This window comes from Octodon degus, unplaced genomic scaffold (genome assembly GCF_000260255.1).
Source record: "Octodon degus isolate 3935 unplaced genomic scaffold, OctDeg1.0 scaffold00037, whole genome shotgun sequence".
In the NCBI taxonomy this organism is placed as follows: Eukaryota; Metazoa; Chordata; class Mammalia; order Rodentia; family Octodontidae; genus Octodon; species Octodon degus.
Window position 1 is genome coordinate 4158490 of NW_004524613.1, and position 25116 is coordinate 4183605.

Sequence of the window (25116 nt, forward strand, 5' to 3'; positions counted from 1 at the left end):
TTTTTACTAGTCCTTTTTTTGCTTTTTTGAGACAGGATCTTGCTCAATTACCCAGGCTGTGCTAAAACTTCAATCCTGCTTCAGCTTCCCAGAGTGCAAGGATTACAGGGACACACCACCACGCCTGGCTGGTATTCAGTCTACTTTAGACTGTCTGCGAGCGGTTAGCTGTTATCACCCCCACTGTGGAAAAGCAGACCCTGGGGCTCTGCTAGGTTTGGTGACTCATTTGAGGTCACACTGCTAGTAAGAAGGACAGCAGGACTTGAACCAGGCACAACACACTCTGGGGCCCATACTCATGTCCACTGTAGGACCCCCGAAACACACACATACCTTCTCCAGGAGGCTTCATCCTGCCAGAACTCATATAGGGTATAAGAGGTGTTGTCCAGCATCTTATGGGCAGACACACTGTGGAGCCAAAGAGATGCCCAGGCCAGGCTGGGGCCGTCTCCACTGCTGCCCACCTGCCAGGGTCTCATGGGAGCCTGGCCCAGAGTGTCCAGCCCAGCACCCTCCTTTGCTCACCTTCCCCACCTCACCCACCCCACCAACAGCTGGGGACTCACTGCAGACAATGGCTCTGGGCCCTAGTGAAGTCCACGTAGCAGCAAAGGGCTCGGTGGAAATCCTGCAGGGCGCCTTTGGTTACCTGCACCTGCCGCTGGGCCACAAGAATGTACTGTGGAGAGGAGTGGCCAGTCAGCTGGGGTGGGCAGGCATGAGAGGCGACTTTACCCTTCGTGACATCTGACCCATCCTGGGGTCAACCCCTGCCACCAACAAGCCCCCAGTATCACGAATCCCTCCCTCCAAGGTCACTGCTTTAATCAAGCCATTGTCCAGCTCTTCTGCAATAGGTTACCACTCCTCACTGTCCTCTCCAGCCTCCATCTACTACCCCAGACCAGGTTTCAGATATACTGATGTGGAAACTGACACCCTGAGGGGGCTGTGATTTCTGCAGGGCCTCAGAGCAAGGACCAGAACCAGCCCCTGCCTGCAAGACCTGGTGACAGGGCAGATGAACACTGCTGGTACCCTAAGCCCCTCGCCTGGCTGAGCACAGGGGCCTGGCAGCCATCAGCCTGCTTCTCCCCGAGCTCACCGAGTCAGGACCCTTGAAAAGGTCCTCTTCATGCAGAGGTTCCAGCCGGGGAGCCTGTGAGGGACACAGAATATAGATTGAGACCCCAGTATATGCCTGCCTTGGGCTGATGTCAGGGAGGTCCTCTCCAAGGGGCACTGGCCACACAGCCACCCACCTTGCATTCGAGCTGGTCTATGAGCTCCTGAAGACGGTTGACCTGGAGCCGCCACTGCATCACAGCCTCTGAGCTCTGCCCTAGGAATAGGTTCCAGGAAGAGGGTCAGCTATGGACCCCTGAGACTAGAGGACTCCAGACAAACTAGGAAGCCAAGGAGGATCAGGCCCTGGGGGAGGGGGGTGGGAAACACGTTCCCTGGACCCTCCTCAGTCAGGCTTCCTACCCCACCACAGGCACACCTATATCAGAAGAGCCAGGAGAACAGGTGGGTGACCAGCTGACACTCCTTAGGGCCCTTCGTCCTGCCCGCCGGCTGCCACGGGGCCTCCTCTGCACTTCCACATTCTCTCCATTTGACCTAAGGGAAGTGGAAGGTCAGTCCACTACTCCCCAGAGCTACCAGACCAAGAACTGGTATCCCAGGAGAGAACTTGCCCTGAGGGGAGCAAGACAGGCCTCCTGGGACTCTGAGTCCCAGCCTTGTACCAGCATCCCCTGCTCACCTGCTCATGGCCTCCCTGCCTGATATGGACTCCAGGGTCGGACTATAGCTTGTGATGACACAGAGGGATGTGGAATAAGGGACAATGAGCACTTACACTCTGGACCCACAGGCCGGCAAGGTCCTGTCATAGGATGGGCCACGGGCTTGGGCCTCCAGGGTGTCCGATGCCCCCTCCAGAGAGTTTTGCAGAGCCTGGAGCTGGCTGGTCGTCTCCCGAAGCAAGAAGCGTGTCATAAACTGGTCCACCTTGGAGGCCTGCTCATATTCCTAGGGGTACAGGGCTGGTCAGCATCTCCCTGCCCAAGCATATTTCAGAGCAGGGAGCTGCTCCCTGGAGGGAGCAGCAGTGGACAAGGTCAGGGCAGATGTGGCACAGCCAGAGGACTCTGCAGTGTGATGGGCAAGGGGAGCTCAGATCCTCCTTGGTGAGGCCTGGCCTCTCTCCCTGGCATTGAGGCCAACCCACAGGGAGCATCTGTTAGCAGGCATGATGGCATTTTTGGACCTCAAATTTTCTTCTCTGCTGAAGCTACCACCTTCAGCTTTAGCCAGGGCTGGGTGGGGTGGTGATTAGAGGGTCTTTAAGGGCCAGTTATAACACTTCATGCAAAATGAGGGTATGATATGGTCCCACCCCTAAAAGCTGCTCCCAAACTCACAATCTATATATGCATCCATCCATCCACCCATGCATGCAACAAACATCAACTGTGTGCCTTTTGCTAGGAGGTATAGACACAGGACCATCACATCACTGTCCACATACCATCATGACCCCAGCCTACGGTACCACCCCTCCAAGGTGCCAGGACCTGTTCTGCCCATCTCAACTCCCTCTATACCTTCTTTTGCCATTTCATCTGCAAAGCAAGAATGATTCTGAGCTGCTGGAAGCCCTGCCACCCAATTCCTAGGATGCCATCCAGTGCCTGGCACAAAGGCCTCTGTACAGGAACTGTCTGTCACCTTTTTTGGTTTTGGTGACAAAGATTCTACCCAGGGCCTCAAACATGCTAGGCAGGGCTGTGACCTAACCCTTTCATTTTGAAACAGGGTCTCATGAAATTGCCCAGGCTAGGCTTAAACGTCTGATTTTCCCTTCAGCCTCCCAAGTAGATGGGATTACAGGTATGCATCACTATGGCTAGTTCTGTCATTTATACTGTCAAACATACCTCTAATAAGGAATCCGCCCCATTGTGCCCCTCTCAGTCACAGCTGTTCTGAGATTCCACCCCCCAACCATATGCACACAACCCAGGATGGGAGTCCTCAGCCCTCAAGGGCTTAAATACTTGTCCATGGCCTGCTTCCTCTCAGCTAGCAGAGGATCCCTGAGTCAGGTTTATAGGCTGACAGACAGCATAGAGTTTGGGTCCTATCATTCTCAGACCAGTGATTTCCATATGAATGAAATCCTTCCAGTAAACTTTCTGCCTAAAATGACCAATCAGCTTCTGTTGCAACCAAACAATCTGGCTGGCAAAGCACCTACTCTGCAAGTCATTGTCTCAATAATTTCACTTAATATACTGGGCCACAGAGGGCCTGCCCCTTAGCTCAGTTCTTTAAGTGCCTGCTTCAACAAAGCAGTCAGGCTCAGGTTGCTGTGGTTCGATCCCTGGAACTCAAGCCAGCCAAACCTGCCCTGAAGGCATTCTGAGCCAGCCCCCCAACTAAAAAAAAAATCCTCCTTATACTGGGCCACAGCTGTAATTCTAGCACTCAGGAAGCTGAGGCAGGAGAATCACAAATTGGAGGCCAACCTAGACTGCAAATGAGTTCAAGGTCAGCATGGACTACATAGCAAGACCCTGTCTCAAAAAAAAAAAAAAAAAAAAAGGAGGGGCCTGCTGGTTAGCTCAGTTGTTTAAGCGCCTGCTCATGCAAATGCAGTCAGGCGCAGGATACTGAGTTCAATCCCCACCTCCACCTGCCTTACCAGATCTGCCCTTAGGGCAACCTGAGCCAGCCAAAAATAAATAAATAAATAAATAAATAAATAAATAAATAAATAAATAAATGTAGAAGAAAGAAAGAAAAGAGTTTTACTATAAGTGCTTCCCTGGCAAGCACAAGGGCCTGAGTTCAATCCCTGGTTCCGCAAAAATAAATAAATAAATTAATTAATTAATTAATTTACAAGAGCCATAACCCCATTTACAGATGAGAAGACTGGAGCTTAGAGAGGTTCATCAGTTTGCCCAGGGTCACACAGCTAGTTAGTGGCAGGGCCAGGATTCAAATCCCAGTCAGTCACAGAAATTTCTTTCTGCTCACCCTAAATACTTTATAGGCACTGCTTCATTTATGATTATTATTAGCCCAGTTGTACAACTAAGAAACCAAGGCCAGGAGAAGTCACAAGTGAAAGGAACCCAAGATTCTCCTGGGTACTGTGAGGAGCTCAGAATCCAAACTGATGATGTCATAATGTAGCCTCCCAAGACAGGCCACACAGGGCCTCAGTCACAAGGCAGAGCCACAGCTACCACGGGCCGTGGCCCCTGAGCTGACCCTGCAATGGGAAACAGAAGTTCTCATAACAGGACCAAGGCGCCCAAGCAGCCCTGCAAGGAGAGGCCGCCAGACCCGGACAAGGCCCAGGGGCAACAGTCCTTCAGCCACTTCAAGCAGAAGAAGCCAAATGTGCGTGTGGGGTGGGGGTGGGCTGCCCTGAGATGCTGGAGTCTAGGCCAGCCCAGAGACACGAGAAGGGTTAGAGGACTCCCCTTAAGGATGAGTGTCCCAAGAGCCTATATGGGTCTGGGTCTGGATCTGGGTCCTAAAAGAAGGGAGGAAAGGGATTTCAGGAATCAGAAGGCACAGGAGACTTGGGGGCCCACGTGGGGAGGCAGGAGGAAGGCAGCTCTCTCAGGCTAGGCTGTGCTTGGAGGTCAGGCATGAGGAAGCAGCTCACTTGATACCAGCGAGGCTATGGACAGCGATTTCCCTCACACTTTGTCTCCAATAGGGATACCCACCATAGGTCAGCCTGGGCTAGAAAAGGGCTTCCAGGAGGCACGGACCTGCAGCAAGGAAGGCTGTGCTTTACTGATGTGATAGTGGGCAGGCCAACGAGAGAGTGCCGGAAACAGGGCATCTAGTTCTGGGCCAATTAGGGTCACTGGGAGGAGGGTGGGGAGGTCCTGGGTCCAGGGCTCCAAGCGGGTAATTCCTCTTCATATCCCGCCCAACTCCAGGCCAAGATCGTGCTGATTTTTCCTCTGGAAAAGCGGCGGCAGCGGAATGAGGCGGCGGCGGGTCTCGGTGTGAGGGCCCAGCAACCGAATGAGGACGCGACTGGCGTCCGGGGGAGCCTCCGGGCTTCGTCCATGCTCAGAGGAGCAGGCGATGGGCCCGATCGGCGCGAGCGCGCGCACAGGCGCCAGCTGGAGGTCCAAGTTCTGCTACTGCAGCTAGACGCGCGGAGGCTGGAAGAAGGACGCCGCGCTGAAGGCGGGGCCAGGGCTGGGGGCGGAGCCTCAGTCCAGGGGGCGGGGGCAAAGCCCGAGCGGTGTCCGCAGCGACTGTTCTTGCTTCCTGCGACCCGAAGAGAGGCGGATGCGGATCGCAACCACGGCAAGCTGAGGCGGCACTGCACTAGCTCGCGGCCCTAAGTGGCCATCTGGGTCCAGCCTAATAAAGAGCGCAAAGCAACCTGGCTTCTGTCAGCTCTGTCCCGGCCGTCAGGGTGGAGACAAAGTTGAGGCCCGGCCAAGGGAGGGCTGAATGGGGCCGATCGCTGGCAGAACAGTGGAGTGAAGCCAGAGCTGCCTTTGGCTTCTCCTTCCTGTGAGGCAAGGTGAGAACCAGCATCTGTCTCCCTAACACTCCAGGCCAATCAGACACTGCCAGCAAGGGAAATGAGCTCTAACCAACATAGCCTTGTCGATTGAGCAGAGACCCATTTTCAGCAAAGGCCTGACATGTCCAAGAGGACATGGCATTCAGATACCGCTCTTAGGCAAGAGGGTCCCAGGTAAATAGGCACTGTCCTGGGGAAGAGAGAGATCCCTTGGTCAGAGAGGTGGGGGATGAGGTGGCCTGGACAGCTTTTGTAAGCACTCAGCCCTCCTAGACTTCAAGGCACCTGGTCAAATTCCACACGTGTCTCCTGACCTGTCCTGTCCATCCCCTTACCCACATTCAGCTAAAGGCTTCTTCTAAATCACTTATCTGTCCAGAGCAGTTCACAGTCCTATTCAGGAGTCTGACCAATTCTCCCTGTCTTCAGGGAAAAGCTCAAATATATTACTGATTGATGCAGACCCAGCTCCCTGCCTCAGTCTTCCCCACCTAGGGCCTCACTGGTTGCCCCCTTATCCCTGCCTCTGGCCATACTGGCACTTGGGTCTCCAGTGTGAGGCTCACTCCCTACATCATTCACGAGAAGTCCCCAGCACACTCTGGGCAGGAGCTTGCATCCTAAATCCAGCTCCAGCCCACAAAGGCATCTCAGCCCTGCCAAATGGGCAGCTGCTTTTCTGTGGCAGACAGCAGGATCAAGGTCCCAGCGCACCAGTCACAGGACCAGCTTCTGCTAAAAATACTTGTGTTTTGAGACAGGCTCTCAGTATGTAGTCCAGGCTGACCTCAAACTCACAGATATCCTCCTGCCTCAACCTCCTGAGTGCTAGGATTATAGGCATCCACCAGCATGCCTAGCTGAAAATATATTTTTGTCATTCAACACATCTCTTCCAAAGGGCTGCCATCAAGTTGGCTGAGGAGTCACCTATGGCATGTCCTGTCTGCATTTTGTGTGTGTGTGTGTGTGTGTGTGTGTGTGTGTGTGTGTGTGACCAAACTCAGGATGTTCACTTGTCAGGTGGTCACTATACCACTCAGCTGCATTCCTGGCCCTGCCCTTCCACATGATTACAATCAGGGTAACTATGTTCATTTGTGCATGCTTGGCCCAAGCTGGCCCTGTCAACTATTCCCCTGTGGCCACAATTCAGGAGCTGAAAGAGACCATGTTTTATACTGGGATATGCACTGAGTAAAGCCAAGTCTTTTTTTTTTTTTTACAGAACCGGGGATTGAACTCAGGTCCTTATGCTTGCCAGGCAAGCGCTTATTCTACTGAGCCATCTCCCCAGCCCCAAAGCTAAGTCTTCAGAAGAAGAAAAACAATGGAGGGGCTGGTCAGATGACTCAGTAGAATAAGCGCTTTCCTGGTAAGTGCAAGGGTCTGAGTTCAATCCCCGGTTCGGCAAAAAAAAAAAAAAAAAAAGAAAAAGAAAAACAATGGAGGGGCTGAGAGTACAGCCACAGTAAGTACTTGCCCAGTGTACACAAGGCTCTGAGTTCCATCTCTAAAACTACAAAAACAAAAATCCCACAATGCAAAGCCAAACACACCTGGATTCCCAATCCTGCAGTTACGTCCTGTGCAGCTGAATCTTCTATTGCTAACTAAAAGGGTCCAAAGAGAATGACGCTCTGCAGAGACAAGCAGTGGCCTCTTTCCTGTGAGGGTTACCACCACCTTTTGGAGAAAGAAACAGCACAGAGGAAGAATTCCAAGCTCAGGGTTGGGCAGTGAGCTTCAGAAGTGAGTCACAGTTAGGGGGGATTCTGTGTAGGATGCTTGAGCCTCTTAGTGCTGAGCACACAGGGGTCCTCTGAAGGCTATAGATGGTGAATAAAAGCCTTCTCTTCAGCACTAAGAGTAGAAGGATGGAACCTCCAGCCAAAGGACAGCAGATAACCCAAAGCAGTTTGGGGTTAAGAATCAGACCTGAGGGGCCAGGGAGATGGCTCAGTGGAATAAGTGCTTCCCTGGCAAGCGCATGAGTTCAATCCTCGGTTCCACAAAAAAAAAAAAAAAAGAAAGAAAAGAAAGAAAGAAAGAAAGAAAAAAAGAATCGGACTAGATTTCCTGAGAAGCTGAGGCCCAACCATAGTACCCACATCTGTGGAGAGGACGATGGGTCCAAGGAGTTTTTATGGGGGGGGGGGAGTTGTGGGAGAAGCATCTGCAGTGTGGAGAACTGAGGTCACAATGAATCCGATCCAAGTTCTGTCTTCTTTGACAGTCCCATTCCATTTCCACAACCAGGAACCGCTTCATCAGCATTAGGTGAGACACACAGGGGACTGTGGCGCCTAAGGAAGGGCTGTGCCCAAGGGGAATGGACATATGTACGTCCAGATGGCCTCACCACAAGGCCCCTTCACTTCCAGAGTTGTTTCTCCAAGCTGCTTGTCCACACCGAAAAGGACTTGGTCTGACCCTTTTGTCCTCAGCGTCAGCAAGGCGTGAGGGGACAGAGCAGGGGTGCAGGCAGAGGCAAGCCCTGTGAAGGTTGCTGGACCTGGAGACCTAGAGAAACCGGCCAACAGAACCTGGAGCCAGGGGCGGGGCCGCTCAGCTGGGAGAGGCGGGGCTTTGCGGCCAGAGGGCAGAGTCAAAAGAAGGGGGTGTAATCCAGCCCGCAAAAGACATAGGCCTAGGAGAGGGTCGCTGGGGCATTCACCATGAAGGTGGCGTCTGTGTCCCGGGCCAGCCGGCCTCCCTCGCTGGGCCATATTGCGGTGGTGGTGGACCACGGCTCGGGCTTCACCAAAGCAGGCTTCGCAGGCGAGGCCCAGCCGCGCGTTGTGCTCAAGAGCTCCAGCCTGGTGCCCAGCTGGGATCGGCCTGTGCTGCCGGGCGAGCCGGGCTGCGAGCTGGCGGGTGGTGTGGCGCGCGCACATCCCATCAAGCACGGCGTGGTGGTGGACTGGGAGGCGCTGGAGAGCCTGTGGGAGCGCCTGCTGGTGGGGGGCCTGCGGGTGTGCCCGGAACAGTGGCCCGTGCTGGTAAGCGACTCCCCCTCGGCGCCACCTGAGGGCCGCGAGAAGGTGGCGGAGCTGCTGTTCGAGGCCTTGGCGGTGCCCGCGTGCCACGTGGCCAGCACGGCGCTGCTGGCGCTCTGCTCGGCCGGCGCGCTCAGCGGGCTGGCGGTGGAGGCGGGAGCGGGCGTGTGCCACGCCACCCCTGTCTACGCAGGGCACTCGTGGCTGCAGGCCACCTTCCGCCTGGATGTGGCAGGCAGCACCCTGTCACGCTACTTGCGGGAGCTGCTGGTGGCTGCGTGTCCCGACCTCCGATTGCAGGGCCTGCCGCGCAAGACCATAACACAGCTCAAGAAGCGCTGCTGCTACGTGTCACTGGACTTTGAGGGCGATCTCCGTGACCCTGCCCGCCACCATCCGGCCAGTTTCCGAATGGGAGATGGGAGCTCCGTGTGCCTCGGCAGCGAGCGCTTCCGTTGCCCGGAACCTATCTTCCAGCCGGGGCTGATAGGCCAAGCTGAGCCAGGGCTGCCCACGCTGGCCTTCCAGGCACTGCAGAAGATGCCCACGATGCTCCGGAAACGGCTGGCCGACACCGTGGTACTGGCTGGGGGTTCCACGCTTTTTCCCGGCTTTGCTGAGCGCCTGAACCTAGAACTGGAGGCGCAGTGCCGACGGCACGGCTACTCGGCCCTACAGCCCCACCTGGTGGCAAAGTCTGGGCGCGGCATGGCTGTGTGGACTGGAGGCTCCATGGCGGCCTCCCTGCACTCTTTCCAACGCGGCTGGATGACTCGGGCCATGTACCAGGAGTGCGGCCCCAGGCTGGTGCACAAAGTGTTCAACTGACAGGAAGTTTGGGGGGGTAGAGTGCCACCAGGGAACACCGCAGGGACAGAAGCTCCAGGCTGAACTGCAGCTCTTCAGAGCAACAGCACCAGATAAAAGAATCTCAAGTGTCTGGAGTCTTCTGTGTTTGAGTGTAGGGGAGTCACACACACCCATATCCCTTTCTGCACCAAGAGCATGTGGTTGAGGGGCTAGGACCTCATTTTGACCTGGGGTCAGAATCCCCTCAATCACTGCCAGTTTAAAAAATGCCAGTCCAGCTGGCACCCCTAAGACCAGGCCCCTAGCAGTGTTCCACCATTGAACTAGATCTTCAATTATTTTTATTCTTTTTGCACTACTACAGATGGCCTTGAGCTACATGCCCAACCTTTTTTATTTTTTGAGACAAGTTCTCAGTTGCCTAGGTTGGGTTGGGACTTTGCATTCTTTTTACCTCAGCCTCCTAGAGTACTAAGATTACAGGTGTGTACCACTATGCCCAGCTTTTTTTTTTTTTTTTTTCTCCTAATCATTATTTTGGGACAGGGTCTTGCTAAATTGTCCAACTGGTCTTCAAATTGCAGGCCATTTCTCTCAGGCTCCTAAGCACCTACTTTAACAGGCATGGGCTCTGAGCAATCTCAGGACAAGCCTTGGAAAAACTTCTGCATTGCATGTGAAAGCAAGTAGGAGGAGCCCAGCCCACTGCATGCTTACCATGTGCTCAGGAGGCCTTTGACTCTGGGGGTCTGTTTCCTTCTCCCCATAAAATAGGATCACATTGCCTTGGGCCTGCTCCCTGTTCCCTTCCCCTCAACAGGGGCCTGCTGGTTACTTCAGTTGTTTAAATGCCTGCTCATGCAAACACAGTCAGACCCAGGATACCACGATTTGATCCCCAGTTCCACCTGCCTTACCAGACCTGCCCTTAAGGCAGCCTGAGCCAGCACCCCTCCACCAAAAAAAAAAAATCCTTCCCTTTCCCCTCTGTATGAGCTATGAGGCACACAGAAGTGGACACATTTCTTGAACACTGAAGGCAGCCAGGTGTGGTGGTGTACACCGTAATTCCAGCACTTGGAAGGCTGAGGCAAGAGGATCACTTCCAGCCTAGACTATACAGTAAGGTTCTGTCTCAGAAAACCAAATCACAGAAGGACTGTCAAAAGGGACATGGCTTATTTTTCTGAAGTTACCACACAAGGACCCAAAGCCCTGGCTGCTGGCACTGTCTTACACTTTCACAAACATAGGTCTCCACACATCACACATTCCCTTCTATCCTTGTCAGGCCCTGCCCCATAAGGCCTCCCAAACCAGCACACACCACCACGGGCTGTGGATCTGTCAGCACAACACCTCACTGCTGGGGTACTGGCCAACAGCAAGGACCAAAACAGCGATACCTACTGTCCCAGCATTGTTCTGGGCACTGTGAACAGAGCAGAGGACAACACACAAAAATCCCTGCCTTTACTTTCATTTAATTGTCATGAGAGCAGGGAAGAAGTAGGCTCCATTATTATCCCTGGCTTACAGATAAGGAAACTGAGGCCCAGAGAGGTTAAAAGGGGCAGGACCACAAAATGGAGCTCTTGGCCTTTGATCCTTTGCTTTTAGCTCCACATCTCTGCTCGACAGGTGCGGGTCTCCTGCACAGCCCCTCCACTCACCAGCTTGGTGGTGTCCATGGCAGAAAGCACAGCTCGGTTCAGCGTCTCCAGCGCAGCCAGCACAGGCCGATAGACACCCAGGTGCTTTGAAAAGTAGTCTGTGGGCAGAAGCAGCACTGGAGGGTGTAGCCCTGCTGCCTCTGTAATCTGAATGCAGCTCCCCTGGGGTGCCACGGCTGCCAGCAGGCCTGTTCTGCTGAGCCTGGCCCACCCTGTCCCATCTCCCCACCACATGCACCAGCCCAGGGCTCCCAGACAGGAGGGCTCCTGTGGGCCTACTCACCACATAGTTTCTCTGTTTCTAAATTGCTGCAGGGAAAGAAAAGGTATCTTTCAGAGCCTGCGATTTGGGCCTGGCAAATGGGTGTGGAAGCTAATATCTGCACCACTCAACTCTCAGCTCAGCTGGACAAGTTATCTGGTGGGATGGTTGCTTGAGGGGTGGAGAAAGCACTGCAGATAACCCAGTCAAGTCTTGGGAACCTTGATTGCCAGCCCTAGTGTCCTCAGCTGTGTGCACAGGAGAGGTGTGTATATCTGTGTCAGGATATGTGGATGTGGGAGCACATGGAAGGTGTGTGTGTGTCTGTGTGTGTGTGTGTGTGTGTGTGCGCGTGCACCTGCACCCATGGGCGGAGGCAGGGCCAGCTGTCCCCAGGAATCCTCTGGCTCCTGCAGGGAGGAGGAAGGGGGTGCTGAGCCATGGGTGGTGACTCAGGCCTGGCTATTTTGGGGCCCCAGCTGGAAGCAGCCTAGTGGGCAAAGCTGATGCTAGGGTAGGGTGGGTGGGTGGGTAAAGCTGGCATGGAGCCCTGGTACTTGTCTCCTACCCTTCATCCTGAAAAGAACTGAGGCAGCAGGAGAGCCAGTGGGGTCGGGACAGCCTGGCCTGGCACCCTTCCCCAGTTCAGCCTGCTCTCTTGCACACATACTCACTCAGTGGGGTGCCCTTCAATGCCGCTGAACAGCTCCTGCAGCTCCCCTGGGCTGAGAACCCCGTCAGCAAAGTAATTCTGGAATTCCTCAAAGGACAGCTTACCATCGTCTGGGGAAGCAGGGGCAGAGTCGGTATCCTGAGCCCTTCCTGGCTGCTCCCCGACCCACAAGCCCCCGGCGTCTTACAGCCAGCCCGGTAGGATGGGATTCTGTGTGTGTGTGTGTGTGTGTGTGTGTGTGTGTGTGTGTGTGTATCCTGGCTGTTGAGGACAGAAAAATTGCAGTCCCCAAAGGAATTGCTGAAGGAAACAGAACCCACTCTGTGCCGGGCACTAGAGCCTGGGACTCAAAAATGCTGCCAGTGGAAAAAGAATGAACATGGCCTGTGACATAGCCTGTGCATGGCAGGGCCTCCCTAAGGAGGACTTGAGAGGGACAGCCATGCTTGAGACCGACGGGTGTTGCAGAGAAGCCATAGGGAGGCAGATGAGTTATCATCACAGCAGCCTCTGCAAGAGGCTGTACACATGGGATTTACTCTGAATGATGGGCAAGATCTCAAAGTGGGGGTGGGGTGGGGGTGTGTAAGGTGTGAGCCTCCCGGATAGACTGCCCAGTGAGAGCATGAACCCCATTGTTGGGTGGGGACAAACAGTCCGCACTAATCTGAAGAGACCCAAGGAGAAGAGGTAGGGAGTTGGAACATGACCGTATTTCAGGAGGTTGAAGCACAAGGTCTCAAGACCCTAAGTGAGCAGTAGGACACCCAGCTGCTCCGGCTGAGACCATGCTGCACAAGGGGCTACTCTGGGTCCTCCAGGGTAACAACCTGTTGCCTGCTAGGTCCCAGCAGGAGGAGCTGACTCCAACTTTACCCCTGCCCCAGGCTGGGTTTTACCATGCCCTCCAAGCCCACCAGCCTGCAGATGGTGGGTCTTGTAAAAGTTCAGAAGGCCTCTGGAAACCTAAGTACTTCACAAGACCTCCATTATTCCACCCTTCCAAGCCCTTCATACATGGGCTCTTACCACACAGATGTGGGTTCCAAACACTCCCCAGTTAAAGGATGTATGATTGTAGGCAACTTGCCTCAGCTCCCTGGGCCGCTGCTCCTTTGGAAAATGGGTAAGGACTTCCAACCTAGCTAGCTGTTGTGAGGACAGAGGAGGTTGGATACAGGAGCCCCCTGACCCCCATGCCAGGGAACATGGAGAAGGTGAGACCCTATCTCCAGTCTGGGGCCAAACCCCATGTCTTCTGCTCCTGGCTCTGCCAAACTTGGCTCAGGTAAGAAGAGTGGTTTCTCTGGGTAGGACACCACGTTGGCTGATGTCCCTGTGTGGGGTCCACAAGACCTCAACTTTCCTCTGCCCACCCCTAATTCCACCCCCACCAATGGACCCAAGGAAGACACCCACACTCACCATTCTTGTCTGCTCTGCGGAAAACCTAGGGGGCAGATGAGTGTTAGAGGGCGCTGTGAGGGGAACCTGAGCCCCAGCTGGCCTCCCTGCAGGAGCTTCCCAGCAAGGGTGGCGCAGGAAGCACACACAGCAGGTTGGCACTGCCTCTCTTCTCCTGCAGTGCCGGGTCCCATGGAGCTCCAAGCAGCTCCCCACACCCCACCCCCATAGTCTAGCCTGAGCCCCGCCTGATGCATCAGCCCTTGGCCCAGGCCCAGTGAGAGGAAGGTTGGGAAGATGGGCCAAGATGCAGTATGAGCACCCTGGGCGGCCCCCCAGACCTGCACCCCAGCTCTGTTGTGTGGCTGTCCAGGCTCTATCCCAGTCTCTGCCCTCTCTGCACTGTTTCCTTCCATGCAGTCAGGCACTAGTTCTTTCTTTGGGGTGCCTCAGTTTTCCCACTAGCACAAGAGGGAGAAGCCTGAGGTGAACCCTTTCAGGACTGGGATTCTTAAGCAGGCAAATATGAGTGAGGCCCTTGGGCAGATGTGCACGTACAGATGTATGTGCATGGGTGTGCAAAGAACGAGGATGGCAGAAGCCAAGGGTCAAAGTTTCAATTTACAGAGTAGCAGAGATGAAAGGCAAGGAAAGGCAGAGGGGAGCACAGTCAAGCCCAGAGACACCCAGGTGCTCTGAAGTGTGGGAAGCCTGGACAGACACCCTCATAGCTGCAGATTGAGTCCAAACCCTCTCGTGGAGCCCTTCCACCAACTCAGAGAAGGTCTGACACTAGCTTGGGATCACACAGCAGCCCAGCCAGGCCTGGGTGGGAAAGATGGACACAGTGAAGGGACAGGACTGTTCAGCTGGGAATGATGACACCTGAGGCCACTGCCTGCCCCTGCCTATAAATGTGACCTGGGTGGGACAGAGCCTTTCAGGACTGAGTTTTTTCCCTGTCTTTCCAGGCTGGACTGTGGTCAAGGTGCTGAGTCACTGGGGGCAGTAGAAAGGGGGCGGAGACCTCTGGAGTGGAGACAGAAGGGCCTGAGGGGCAGAAATAGGGACAGCAACTCAGGGCCCGCAGGGCCACCTTCCGTGGGTTGGAGGAGACTGAGCCCAAGGAAGCCTGGGCAGCCCTTACCAGCTGCAGGACTCTGCTGCCCCTGGATCTACCCGCAGAGGCTCTGGGGGCGGCACTGGGTCAGGAAAGGCTCTGACCTGTGTCTAAGCTGCCCTGTTGAGCCCGGCTGGGGCTGCCACATGCAGGGGCTTCCACTGATGCTGGGTGCTGTGGCCGGTCCCCGCCCCCACTTGCCACACAGATGGGGTGGGCTTAGGGACACCGGCGGCAGGGGCAGTGTCACTGGGGCAGGGAGAAGAGGAGACACAGAGAGGCAGAGACAGGACAGGACAGAGGATACAGCGGAGAGATCAAGACCAGAGAGACCGCTTGAGATGGAGAGCAGGGTTAGAGTGCTAGGGTCAGAGCTCCAGAGACGAGCGCAGGACCAAAGACCGAGAGGCACAGACAAGACACAGGGGGACAAGCGACCCCGGCGCCCCACTCACGTCCTGGAAGAGTGCGTGTCCGGCGAGCCCGGTGGTGGGCGGAGGGGGCCGTGGGGGAGGGGGCGCGGGGGCCCGGAGCAGACACACAGCGAGCAGCCCGGCACAGGCCATGGCACGCAGCCCGCCTGGTGCTCCGCGGCCGCAGCTCTCTCTGCCAAATGCCGCTGCCGGGGACCTACCGTTGGGGGAGGGGCGTGCGCCCATTGGCCCGGCCTGGACAAACCCCGCCCCCACCCCGCCCCCTAGGGCTCCTGCCAGGGGTCAGTTCCGAAGCTGGTGTCTCCACCGAGCACCCCCGGAGGGGCAACCACTGCGAGGCAAGGATCACTCCCCCACGGGGCTGTGGATGGGCAAAACACAGGTCCCTCCCTACCCCTGGGCTTTTGGTCTCTGCCGGGTGGGAGTGCGTCGAACTGCAAGGGATTAAAATAGGAGCTGGCTCTGAAGGCCCATATAAAATACAGGGCTTCTTATGCGAGGTCTCCAGGTCTCCCTACTTCCAGGGCTCTGGCGTCTCCAACTCACCTCAGCTTTCTTTGCTTTCCCTCCCATTCTGATCCTCACCTCAACCCCTCAGGACTGCAGCCAGACAGGAGCGTGTTTGCTTGAATCTTTGCCGCAGTGGGGATTGAATCAGGACCTTGACACCGTTACATTCCCACTGTTTATTTATATATTTAACAAGTTCACAAAGCTGCCCAGGCTGGGCTTGAACTTTCAATCCTCCTGCCTCAGCCTCCCTGTGCCAGGATTACAGGTGTCCACCACCGCACCGCACCGCACCGCACCTGGCTTAGACTGAACTGAAGTTGTCATTTCAGCCTGACTTGAAATGACAGGCTCCTTGTCCCCCCCCCCCCTTTTGTTGTTGTTGTTGTTGGAACCGGGGATTGAACTCAGGCCCTTGTGCTTGCCAGGGAAGCGCTTATTCTACTGAGCTATCTCCCCGGCCCCCCACTCCTTGTCCCTTGAAAACCCAAGACGTGTCTCCTTCCTCCCCTCACACCATTCTGTTGCTCAAGTCGGGCTCCACCACTGGTCCCGCTCAGGCTCCCAGGCCTGCTCTGCTGTCCACTTGCTTGCTTGCTGTGCTCCGTCTCCCTCTAGGAATCCGCACTACGCCTAGTGCTCAGTCGGAAGCTCTCCCTGATCCTCTCATTTGCACAGATCAGACCAAGAGAGCTCCATGAGGGAAGGGCACACGTGCTCCCCCATAAGGGAAGCACCCCTCACAGATACAGCCTATGCATGTGTAGCATGCTTGCTAATGCACAGCAACAACTGGAAGAAAAAGCACACTGACAGCAGGGTACTCTGCTGCTGGAAATGGACATTCACCTGTTACTCTGTGCAACTTCGAAACATGCCTAATTTTTTTTCTTCATTACCGGAAATTGAACTCAGGACCTTGCGCTTGCTAGGCAGGCACTTATTTTTTTTTTTTTAATTTTTTAGTTTCTATAACACCAATTCTTTTTTTAAAAATTTTTTTGTTTTATTTATTTATTTATTTGTGTGTGTGTGTGGCCAGCTCAGCCCACCAGGGGGCGGGGCCGGCTAGCATGTGGTGCTGGGGGATTGAACCTCGGTCCCTGTGCTTTGCTAAGCTTGTTCTAAGTTAGGTGCTTTAGACCACTGAGCCATCTCACCAGCCCCGGCAAGCACTTATTCTAGTGAGCTGTCTCCCCGGGTCCCATGTCTGATTTTTTTTTTTTTTTCTTTTTGCAGAACCGGGGATTGAACTCAGGCCCTTGTGCTTGCCAGGGAAGTACTTATTCCACTGAACCATCTTCCTGGCCCCTCCATGTCTGATTTTCTACAAAAATATTTACTGAAGTTGGGTGTGGTGGTATTCGCCTGAAACCCTAGCACTCAGAAGGCTGAGGCAGGAGGATCACTGCAAGTTCAAGACCAGCCTGCGCTACAAAGTGACCTCAAGGCCAGACTGAACTGCATAATAAGATCCTGTCTAAAAAAGACAAAAAATTTGGACAGGATATCATGTCTGCATCTTGTACTATGAATAACTACTACGAAGACAATATGCAATGTATTAATTATTGTAACTATCCTACTAACCTGTTTTGAAACTATCTCATTGCTATTTTTCAATAAAATTAATTTTTAAAAAAGACCAAAAAAAGTATTTACTGGCTCAAGATGAGAAACACGATAACAAAACCCTCCTTTCTTGGGGTCTTGAGAGTCCAACAGGGTTAAAACAAGCATGCACAGGGAAGAGGAAGTGGAGAATGGGCATTTTTCCCACAATCTTACCTCCCCCAACCTGACATGAAGTACAGTCCCCACACCTGGCCTAAACATCTTCAAAATTTATTAAAACCAAAGCAGGAGGAACAGAGCTGTTAGGAGACAAATCAAAGTGCAGATTGGAGGGTAGGGCAGAGCAACAAGTTGGGGGGTGGCTTCAAACACCACAGGAGGGGCCCCTGCTGCCCACCCTGTCTGTGAAGGTCCCTACTCACCTCTTCCATCTCATGTCCATCGTAGGAGCAGCTGGGGCCCTGAAGTGACCCTCTGGGAAGGGACGACCCCTCCATCCACCCATGGCTGTCAGTCTGTCTCCTCCCTCCCTTTCCCAATAAATAAATCAGTCAGGCATTAGCTTCTTTGGGGTCAGGCAAAAGAACAGCTGAGGGACCCCTGCCTTGTTCAGGGGTATAGGGAGTGGGAGTCTCAGCACCACACTCCTCCCACCTTTTGCTCCCCAAGCTGGCCAAAAAAGCCTCGATAAATAAATAACGCTCTGTTAAAGCTTCAATCAGAAAAACTTTTAAAACAGAAGTGCTCTCACTGTCCTGCCCAGCCAGCCTAGGCCACCCCACCTGGCCTGGTCAGTGCACAGGATTCTGGGCAGGCGGCAGCCCGGGGTTCACTGGGCCCCTGGAGCAAGGAAACCGAAAGTGCAGTCAGAGCCCCCCCATGTACACACATGAACTCATGCACACATGTGGACACACCAGGGCGTGTCTGCAGTGCACGCACAGACGTGTTCACCTTCATTCCCCGGAACATGCGCGCATACATGTGCACACACCACACACCCTGGGTACACAAGTGTGGGGTACTGGGTGCATGTATGTACACACCACAAACACAAGTCTTTCCCTCCTAGCTTCTTTGACCTCTGGGCAGCAGCCAGACCCCAGAGCTAGAAGCTACTGGAGAAAGAAGATATAATTTTACATTTTCTAATTAGGTTGAAGGTTGGCTTGGGGCAGAGGGCTCCAGGGCTGCAGAGACAGGGTGGGTATCTCAGGAGACCCTGTCCCATCAGGGCCCCTCAGAAATCCAGGGGAGTCAGATCCCCAAAGTCACAATCAAAGAGATCTCTGATGCCCTCACCCTCCTCAAGGCCAAAATGATAGTCGAGGGCCTCCTCAGGCGGGGAGAGACTGATGAACTCCTCAGAAAGGAGTCCAGGAAAGTCCTCCCGCACATGCTCCAGGAGTGAGTCAGCAGCGACCAGCGGGGACAGGTGGTCCTCATCCAAAGGGGCCCGCAGGCCGCTCATCCGTGACAGCAGTGGCTCTGGGGAAACAGGGGCACATCATAGGCCAGGGATGGCCCAGTGGGGATGAAAGGGGCTCGCCTTGTGTGCCTGCCCACCCACCTAGGAGGGGCTTCACCCACCTTGCTCCAGGCTAAGCAGGGACTGGCTGGGATCCGTGGCTGGGGATGAGGGGGGGGATGATGATGGTGGCACTGGGGTGACAACACCACTTGTCCTGTCCTGCTCCCCAGAAGCTGCCTCCTGGGACAAGGGCTCTACAGGGCTGGCTCCACCTGCACTCTCCTCAGGGCACAGGAAGACATCGATGGGGCCTTGTTTGCTCTTAAGGGAGATCTGAAAGGTCTGGGTGGAGGCAGCAAGCAGGGTAAACTGAGGCCCAGGTGCCCATCATCCCAGTACAGTCTGTCCTGGGCTGTACAGGCCCCTGGCCTCACCTCTGAAGAATCCACAGCTTGCAGCTGGGTCTCTGGAGGGGCCTTGATCACCATGACCATCTGCTCTGCAGGGTCTGCGATGCTACGAAGGTCCTGGCAGGTCACATAGGCCAGGGTTGGTAGAGTCAAGGACATAACTTTTGCCCTCTAGGCACTACTCAACATACCTAACACAGGGCCCACAGCTGCCTAGTCATGCATCCTCTTGATCCCCAGCCCCAAGGCCTGGCATGTAGGTGGTCCTCAAAACCTCATACCAGGGCCAGGGAGATGGCTCAATGGAATAAGTGCTTCCTTGGCAAGCGCAAGGGCCTGAGTTCAATCCCTGGTTCCGGGAAAAAAAAAAAAAAAAAAAAAAAAACTCATACCCCTGAACCTCAACTGCCACCTGTGTAGTGTCTGCCTGCCCATCTACTTCCAAGCTTTTGGTGATAGCTGCCATCACAATCCCATGGGAAATGCTTTGCACAACTCCAGGCCTGCTGCTGGCACCTTGTGATCTTGGTGTCAACTGAGAGGTGTGTTTCAAATTTGTTTTGTGTGTGGTACTGGGGATGGAACCCAGGGAACAGAGCTGCATCGCCAGCCCTTTCTTTGCTACCAGGAATCGAACTCAGGACCTTGTGCTTGCCAGGTAGGTGCTATACTGCTGAGCTATATTCCTGGCCCCCTTGTCTTTTCTTTCTTTTTTTTTTTTTTTTGAGACAGGGTCTCACTATGCAGTTCAGGCTGGCCTTGAGCCCACTTTGTAGCCCAGGCTTGCAGAGATCCTCATCTTAGCCTCCCAAGTGCTGGAATTACAGATGTGTACCACAATGCCCAGCTCATGCTTTTTTTGTATCAATGACTGAACCCTGGACCTTGCACTTTGCATGCCAGACAGGCACTGTGCCACCAATCTATCTCCCTGCACTATACTACAAGATCTTGCTATATGGCCTAGGATGGCCTCAAACCCAAAAATCTTCTTGCTTAAAAAAAAAAAAAATCTTCCTGCTTCAGCCTCTCAAGCACTAGGATTATAGGTGTGGGCTACCATACCTGGCTAACTTTTCTCACTTAATCTGCACCAATTTAAGATTACTATCTCCCCTTTTGTAGATGAAGCTGACACCCAGAGTGGTTAGGTAACTTGTCCAGTATCACATGGTAAATAGATATAAAGCCAGGACTTGGACCCAAAGTCAGAGCCCTCTCCAAATCCAGGGCCCAGTCCTACCTGACACGGCCCCTACCTGCCAAGACTGCCCTTCGGCCCCCAGACAACCCAAGGATATCGCTGGCTGTCAGAGTCCTCGGAGAGGAGCTGCAGCTGGGCGGTGCAAAGGCGCATCAGGTGGTCCAGGTGCTGCTCGCTCTCCTGCAGCTGCCGGAGGTCCTGGGTCAGCCCTTCAAGCCGCCCGCTGATCCCCACTGGAGTCTGGCTGCCCCTGAGGGGGAGAGGGCATTTAGCAGCTCCCAGTCCCTCTGCCAGCTGCTCCAGCCTCTAGGTCAAAGTCTGCTGCTGCTGCAGCGTGAGCCCCAGGAAAGCCCTTTCCCCTCTCTGGTACCCAGCTGAGACTCCAAATCAGATTGGCACAGGTTTCAAACCTGGCCTGTCAGCAAACATCTACAAGTCCCTACACGGGGCAGGGTGACAGTGTGGACAGGCCAAGGAGTGGAACACAGTTTTCTAAAAGGATGACAGTAATTAGGTGTACACTTGAAATCCTTTCCGAGGGCTGGTGAGATGGCTCAGTGGTCTAAAGCACCTACTTAGAACAAGCTTAGCAAAGCACAGGGACCACGGTTCAATCCCCCAGCATCACGTGACAGCCAACCACATGCCAGCCAGCCCTGCCCCCTGGTGGGCTGAGCTGTTCCCCCCACTAAATAAATAAATAAACTTGAAAAAAAGAAATCTTTTTGGAGATGTGTTGTCAAGTAAAAAGCAAACGGAATGGTCCACCCAAAACTGGAAGGGAGGGTTGGTGTCTCCCAGAGAAGCAGGATGGCTGGGAAGTAGGGAGAGAGGGAAAAACAAATCAAAGGCTATCAGGAATGAACATCAGTGCCAGACATCTCGGGGTGGCAGAAGCCGGAGTGGCGGCCATTGGCCAGGAAGAGGCCTGGAAGTGCTCTTTATCCTGACCCGGGGGTGGCTATGCAGTGAACATGTAAAGGTGCAGCGCACTGCACCAGCAATGTTGTGTACCTTGCAGGGTCTATCACCTCACGAAGCCACTGGGCTTCTCTGAGCCTCAGTCTCCCCAGCTGTAAGACGGGATGCAGGCAGCAGAGGCAGGTACTTCTGCCTGGCCCCAAGCCCCCACCCACGCTCCTGCTTGGCTGGTACCTACAGCCACTGGATGTGGTTCTTGGACTTCTTGGCAATGAGCTGGATGCCCTCTAGGACGTTGGTGATATCATAGATGCGCCGTTTCTGCACCTTCAGCACCTCAGCTGCCCAGTTCAGATCTACAACACCATCAGCTGAGCGGCTCAGCAACTCAAGGAAGCGTTTGGTGGTCAGATTCAGTGATGTCTCATAGCGTGACTTCTCCCCCGGGGATTTCACACCTGGTGTGGGGGTGGGAAGGCAAGATGGGGTCCTCACCCACCCCCACCCTCAGCCAGATCTGCCTCCTGAGCAATGCAGAGAACAGGATGGGGGGCAGGGATCACATGGTCCCTTCCCCTTGATGCCCCCAAGCAGGGAGGCCCTGTGGCCACTGCCTGCCAGCCACAGCATTCCTCTTCTGGCAGGGAAACTCCCCACCGCCCAGGGCCATTCCCACTCCCTGCTGGGCCCTCAGAAGCCTGGTTCAGGCTCAGGCCCAGGCTTGATGGAGCTAGATGTTAGTTTACAGGTCTGTATGTCTGTCCACACCCCAACCTTGGTCTGTCCAGCCTAAGTTCACAGTACCTTTTCCCAGGTGGCGGCCTCTGCCCCAAACTGGCCCACTGCTCTCAGCCAGGTACTGATGGTCAGTTTCCAGGTCCAGCCGCCGCTTCACCTGCAGCAGGCACAATGGGAGGACGCCCAGTAATGGGGAGTGGGGCCATGAAGCCTTGGCGGAGAGTCCTGCCTATTTGTCTACTAGGGTGCCCATGGAGACAAGAGAGAGAGATCCTGGGGACACAGAATGGAAGCGACACCTGTATCACACAGGACATGCAAACAGAAGGCAGTAGACCTGAGTTCAAGCCCTAGCTCTACCACGCCCCTCCCCCGCTGGGGGCTGGTAGTTGTTTTAACATGTATATGCAAAAACTTGTTTTGGCTGTAACAGGGATCACAGGACCTTGTACACCAAACACACATTCTACCACTGAACTACATTCCTCACCCCTACACTGCTCTCTCACCCCTATGTCTATAAACTTTTAATACTTCAAAAGATGAGAGCTAACCCTTTTCTTAAATATAGGCCCTTACTTATTGTTCTTTTTTTTTTGAGGATCAGGGATTGAACTCAGGACCCTATACTTGCCAGGCAGGCGCTTATGCCACTGAGCTGTATCCCTGGCCGTCAGGTCCTTGCTTTAAGGGGACAAACATGTGGTAACTGCTGTGACCAGATTGCGCTAGAGCCTCCTCTTGGCTGTTTCTATTGGATCACTCACTGCAGGAGCAGCTGGCAGGTCAGACAGCTCAAGTTGTCCTAAGGATGGGCCCAATGCAAGGAACTAACACTCCCACAGTAACATGGGTGAAGAAGCAAAGCCTTCCACCTTCATTAATCCTGATTTTTTTCCCCCATACTGAGAATCAAAAGCTAGGGCACTCTATTGCTGAGTTATACCTCCAGCCCTCTCCCCCCCCCCTTTTCTTTTCTGCTTTTTTGAGACAGATCTATGTAGTCAAGGCTGGCCTTGAACCGTCCTGCCTCAGCCTCCTGAACACTGCCTAGCTGATCTTAAGACAGGATCTCACCAAGTTTCCCAAATTGGCCTGGACCTTGCAATCCTCCTACCTCCACCACCACACCCAGCTAGTCATAACTGCTGATTGCAGCTGGGGCCATCATTTTGGCTGCAATCTTAGAAAAGACCCTTGAAGGTAGGTGTGGTGGTACATAGCTGAAATCCCAGTACGAGTATGGCTGTAAATTTGAAGCCAGCCAGGCTAAGTAGTAAGTTCAAACAACAAAAATGGGGGGCTGGGGAGGTAGCTCAATGGTCTGATTGCCTGCCTGGCAAGTGTAAGGACCCAGGCTTGATTGGTACCACATGCCACACCAGTCCCATTCTGGTGCATCCTGCTGGCCACTGAAACTGGGCATGGTGGCGCATGCCTGTAATCCCAGTGCTGGGGAGGCTGAGTCAGGAGGATCAATACAAGTTTGAGGGGCCAGTGAGATAGCTCAGTGGTCTAAAGCACCTACTTAGAACAAGCTTAGCAAAGCACAGGGACCGAGGTTCAATCCCCCAGCACCACATGACAGCCAGCCCCGCCCCCTGGTGGGCTGAGCTGGCCACCCACACACACACAAATAAATAAAAATTAAAAAAAAACAACAACCAAGTTTGGGCCATGTAGTGAGACCCTGTACCAAATAAATAAATAGACTTTTTTTAATTTAAAGAAAAAAAATGGAAAAGAAAAAATTCAACCCTGTAGATCCTATCCTAAATTCATAAAAATAGAAAAGAAAAAACTCAGAGTCCCCCAAGCCAGAACTATACAGCCAAATATCCCTTGAAATCAGGACCCATGGAAGTGCATAATAAACATCTGAAGCCACTGAGTGTACAGGTCCATCCAGCAAGTCGCTTCCTGTTTTTGACTAAGCTACTCATCTATAACGAGGGCAGCAGCTGACTCCATTCTATGGACTAGCAGTGTACTAACAGCCCCATTGTACAGATAAGGCAACTGAAGCCCAAGGTCATATAGCCAGGATTCCTATGTAGGGCTGTCACAGGAACCCAACCCTTAACTCTGACTTAGGTCAGACATTCAGGCATGGAGACTGTCCAGTGAGTCCCACAGGCAGCACAAGTACACCTGACTAGAACCATAATGCTGCCCCCACCTGTGGACACAAGCTTCCTAGTCGGACCCCATTAGCCCACCTGCCACCCTCCTTGCATCCAGCTGCCACAAACACGTTACCCTGCCATTATCACTTCCTGCAGCCTCCACACTGGCTGCCCACTCCATCTGGTCTTCCACACCAGTCGTGCCCCTGCAAGTGTTGCCATGGCCTGGCCAAAGACCTTCCTCTGGCTCCCTAATGCCTTTACCTTCATCTGCCCTTGCTTCTCCACAGACTAATCCTGCACCACTGCAGTCTTTCTTCCTGGATTGCTCTTGCCCACCTTTCCCCCTTTCCTCTGGACAGGAACCTTAGCCATTACTTATATTTTTTTGTTGTACTGAGGACTGTAATCAGGACCGTGAGCATGCTAGGCAAGCCTTCTGCTGCTAAGCTACATCCCCAGCCCTCTGTACTTTCAGACAGGCCTCATTAAGTTGCCCGGGGTGGCCCTGAGCTTGTGATATTGTGCCTCAGCCTCCTGAGCAGCTAGAATTATAGGCATGCAGAGGGCAGAGATGTCATGTGCCAGAGACCTTGCAGCCATAAAAAGGGCTGGTCAACAAAACCTCAAAGACAGTGAAAAGCAAAATAACAGGGTAATAGGTGCGTATGATCCATTCTTTTTTTTTTTTTTTTTTTTTTTTGCAGAACCAGGGATTGAACTCAGGCTCTTGCACTTGCCAGGCAGGAACTTATTCTACTGAGCCATCTCCCCGGCCCCAATCCATTCTTATATTACAAATTCTCATGAACTGCTGGGAATGGTGGCACATCCCTACAATACCAACTATTAGGGAGGCTGACGCAGGAAGATCCAAGTTTGAGGCCAGCCCAGGCAACCTGGCAACTTAGCAAGATGCTGTTTCAAAAAATAAAAACCAAACAAGAAAAAGGCTGAGGGGCTGGCAAGATAGCTCAGCACTCTAAAGCGACTGCTTAGGAAGCTTAGCCAAGTGCGGGGACTGCAGCTCAATCCCTGGGACCACCTGCCTTGCCAGCCAGCCACTAAAAAAAAAAAAGAAGACTGAAGATGCAGCTGCATCAAAAGGCCTTGGGATTGGGCCGGGGAGATGGCTCAGTAGAATAAGCACTTCCCTGGCAAGCACAAGGGCCTGAGTTCAATTCCCGGTTCCGCCAAAAAAA

At 53.8% G+C, this 25116-nt stretch overlaps 4 protein-coding genes across 4 annotated transcripts in view; 2 read left to right on the top strand and 2 right to left on the bottom strand.

Annotated features, from left to right (window-relative positions):
• The window catches only part of Necab3 (N-terminal EF-hand calcium binding protein 3), a 21625-nt gene extending 6512 nt beyond the window's left edge, over window positions 1–15113 (bottom strand). The window contains exons 1-11 of the mRNA XM_023714976.1: window positions 14981–15113; window positions 13427–13451; window positions 12003–12111; window positions 11350–11375; window positions 11067–11164; window positions 1871–2043; window positions 1511–1629; window positions 1269–1348; window positions 1112–1165; window positions 573–685; window positions 337–414 (exon numbers count right to left, since the gene is read on the bottom strand). Of these exons, the coding sequence (XP_023570744.1) occupies window positions 337–414; window positions 573–685; window positions 1112–1165; window positions 1269–1348; window positions 1511–1629; window positions 1871–2043; window positions 11067–11164; window positions 11350–11375; window positions 12003–12111; window positions 13427–13451; window positions 14981–15091 (986 nt within the window). The 5' untranslated portion in view covers window positions 15092–15113. The remainder of the gene's footprint in view (window positions 1–336; window positions 415–572; window positions 686–1111; window positions 1166–1268; window positions 1349–1510; window positions 1630–1870; window positions 2044–11066; window positions 11165–11349; window positions 11376–12002; window positions 12112–13426; window positions 13452–14980) is intronic.
• CUNH20orf144 (chromosome unknown C20orf144 homolog) lies at window positions 4233–5420 on the top strand. Its single transcript, XM_023714977.1, has 2 exons — window positions 4233–4425; window positions 4980–5420. Exons 1-2 carry the CDS (start codon window positions 4300–4302, stop codon window positions 5394–5396), a joined length of 543 nt encoding a protein of 180 aa, XP_023570745.1. The 5' UTR covers window positions 4233–4299; the 3' UTR covers window positions 5397–5420.
• Window positions 8247–9478, top strand: Actl10 (actin like 10). Its single transcript, XM_012514639.2, has one exon. The coding sequence runs from the start codon at window positions 8263–8265 to the stop codon at window positions 9409–9411; it is 1149 nt and encodes a 382-aa protein (XP_012370093.1). The 5' UTR covers window positions 8247–8262; the 3' UTR covers window positions 9412–9478.
• A 2252-nt stretch (window positions 15114–17365) lies between the features above and the next one.
• E2f1 (E2F transcription factor 1) overlaps window positions 17366–25116 on the bottom strand; it is a 10876-nt gene continuing 3125 nt past the window's right edge. Inside the window, exons 2-7 of the mRNA XM_023714954.1 lie at window positions 21855–21999; window positions 21289–21508; window positions 20227–20379; window positions 18950–19064; window positions 18635–18857; window positions 17366–18532 (exon numbers count right to left, since the gene is read on the bottom strand). Coding sequence (XP_023570722.1) covers window positions 18285–18532; window positions 18635–18857; window positions 18950–19064; window positions 20227–20379; window positions 21289–21508; window positions 21855–21999 — 1104 coding nt within the window. The 3' untranslated portion in view covers window positions 17366–18284. The remainder of the gene's footprint in view (window positions 18533–18634; window positions 18858–18949; window positions 19065–20226; window positions 20380–21288; window positions 21509–21854; window positions 22000–25116) is intronic.

What these genes read in the sequence shown, in the direction of transcription:
- CUNH20orf144 (XM_023714977.1), top strand. Translation starts at nt 4,300, where the DNA reads ATGGGAAACAGAAGTTCTCATAACAGGACCAAGGCGCCCAAGCAGCCC. An exon ending in TCAAGCAGAAGAAGCCAAAT is followed by an intron (nt 4,426 to 4,979) that starts GTGCGTGTGGGG and finishes GCCCAACTCCAG; the next exon opens with GCCAAGATCGTGCTGATTTT.
- Actl10 (XM_012514639.2), top strand. Translation starts at nt 8,263, where the DNA reads ATGAAGGTGGCGTCTGTGTCCCGGGCCAGCCGGCCTCCCTCGCTGGGC.